Below are 1,521 nucleotides of genomic sequence, written 5' to 3'. Positions count from 1 at the left end.
ATGACTAAACCCAATCACATAAACAATTTCAAAGGAGGTATGCTGCTTCAATCTGATTTTAATTAGCAAACTTAATGTAAAACCATGGCAAAGTCTGGGTAATATAACAAAAAGACCCTGAGCAACATTATGAATATGTAAGAACACTGATTATTTTGATTTTGGAAATCTCCCTTAAACCACTCGATACATTTTGGTCACTGGGGTTTTCTGTTTACAAAAAGGTCAGTGCATCCTGTGGTTTTTATATGAACCCATCGCACACCATTTAATGAATGCATCTAAACCAAAGACAGCATTGCAAGAATGTCTGGAAAGTAACATGTTAAGGAGCGTCCCCCTAGCTGCCAATCAGACATCACTGGGTGATCTTGCTCTCTGAGACAGGTTAGAAGGAATACAGCCACAACAGACGAGCCAAAGTGCTTTCTGTATCTCCTGGTTTCTAAAAGCATATATTACAGGATTGATGATGGAATTGTAGGTAGCTGGCAGGAGGGTGGCATAGGTGTATATAGAAGGATAGGTGTAATCTGCTATTAAAGAATAGAGCGTAAAAGGCATCCAGCAAGCAGCAAAAGTCCCCAAAATAATGGCCAAAGTAGACACTCCTTTTCGGGTAGTCACATAGTGGGAAGTGGCCAGGAAATGGTGTTGCAAGGCAATCTGATGAGCGTGGCGCATCACTATTTTACAGATTTGAATGTAGAGCTGCAGCATGAGGGCAAACATAAGCAAGAAAGAGACTGAAAGGACAGCTGCATTATTTTTAGTGAGCGGTCTGATAACACTGCAGGTGGATTCATCTCTGAGGCAGTTCCAGCCCATTACAGGCAGCAGTCCAATACAGATAGATGCTCCCCAGAGCAATATAAGCATGACATAGGTAAAAGTGACAGTCCTCTCTGAATTGTAAGTCAAAGCGTAATACAGGGAGAGGTAACGATCAACAGTAATAGCCAGCAAGCTGCCGACAGATGCTGAGAAAGAGGCAACAATCAGTCCAATCGTAACCAGTTTCGTAGCTTCTGATTGCAGAAGGTATGCAAAAATGAAATTGATGATCAATCCAATGCCCGCTAAGAGATCTGCCAGCGCCAGGCTGCCTATCAGGAGGAACATGGGGGCGCGAAGACTGGGATTATGGAAAATGATAAGAACCACAATGGCATTTTCGCAGGAGATAAGGGTCCCTGAAGTACACAAGACAATGTCCCAGGGGTTTACCAAAAGCTCTGGCTCTGGGTCTATGACAGGAACCAGGGAGGAGCCTGCGGCTGAGGCATTCTCGGTAGAGCTGGCTTCTACATGATCCTGAGGCAGCCAGCTCAAATTAACCTTCAGATCTTCATTCATTTTAACCCCTGTCTTCTTCAACGGAAAGACATTTTTTTTAATGTTCAGACACAGCACTGGATACAGCACCCCCAGAGCATGCAACGCCCTAGACGGCAACACCAATTTAATGTGCAGGCAGGCACTTGTTACGTAAATGTGACAATAAAAAAAAAAAAAAAAACA

At 43.3% G+C, this 1,521-nt stretch overlaps 1 protein-coding gene across 1 annotated transcript; it reads right to left on the bottom strand.

Moving 5' to 3' along the window:
- Positions 1-351: 351 nt before the first annotated feature.
- GPR12 (G protein-coupled receptor 12) lies at positions 352-1,356 on the bottom strand. Its single transcript, XM_009290232.1, has one exon. The coding sequence runs from the start codon at positions 1,354-1,356 to the stop codon at positions 352-354; it is 1,005 nt and encodes a 334-aa protein (XP_009288507.1).
- Between the last annotated feature and the right edge of the window lie 165 nt (positions 1,357-1,521).

The sequence above is a fragment of the Aptenodytes forsteri genome, unplaced genomic scaffold (assembly GCF_000699145.1).
Source record: "Aptenodytes forsteri isolate BGI_AS27 unplaced genomic scaffold, ASM69914v1 Scaffold155, whole genome shotgun sequence".
Taxonomy (NCBI): Eukaryota; Metazoa; Chordata; class Aves; order Sphenisciformes; family Spheniscidae; genus Aptenodytes; species Aptenodytes forsteri.
This window is presented reverse-complemented; position numbering and strand designations above follow the sequence as displayed.

What these genes read in the sequence shown, in the direction of transcription:
- GPR12 (XM_009290232.1), bottom strand. Translation starts at nt 1,356, where the DNA reads ATGAATGAAGATCTGAAGGTTAATTTGAGCTGGCTGCCTCAGGATCAT.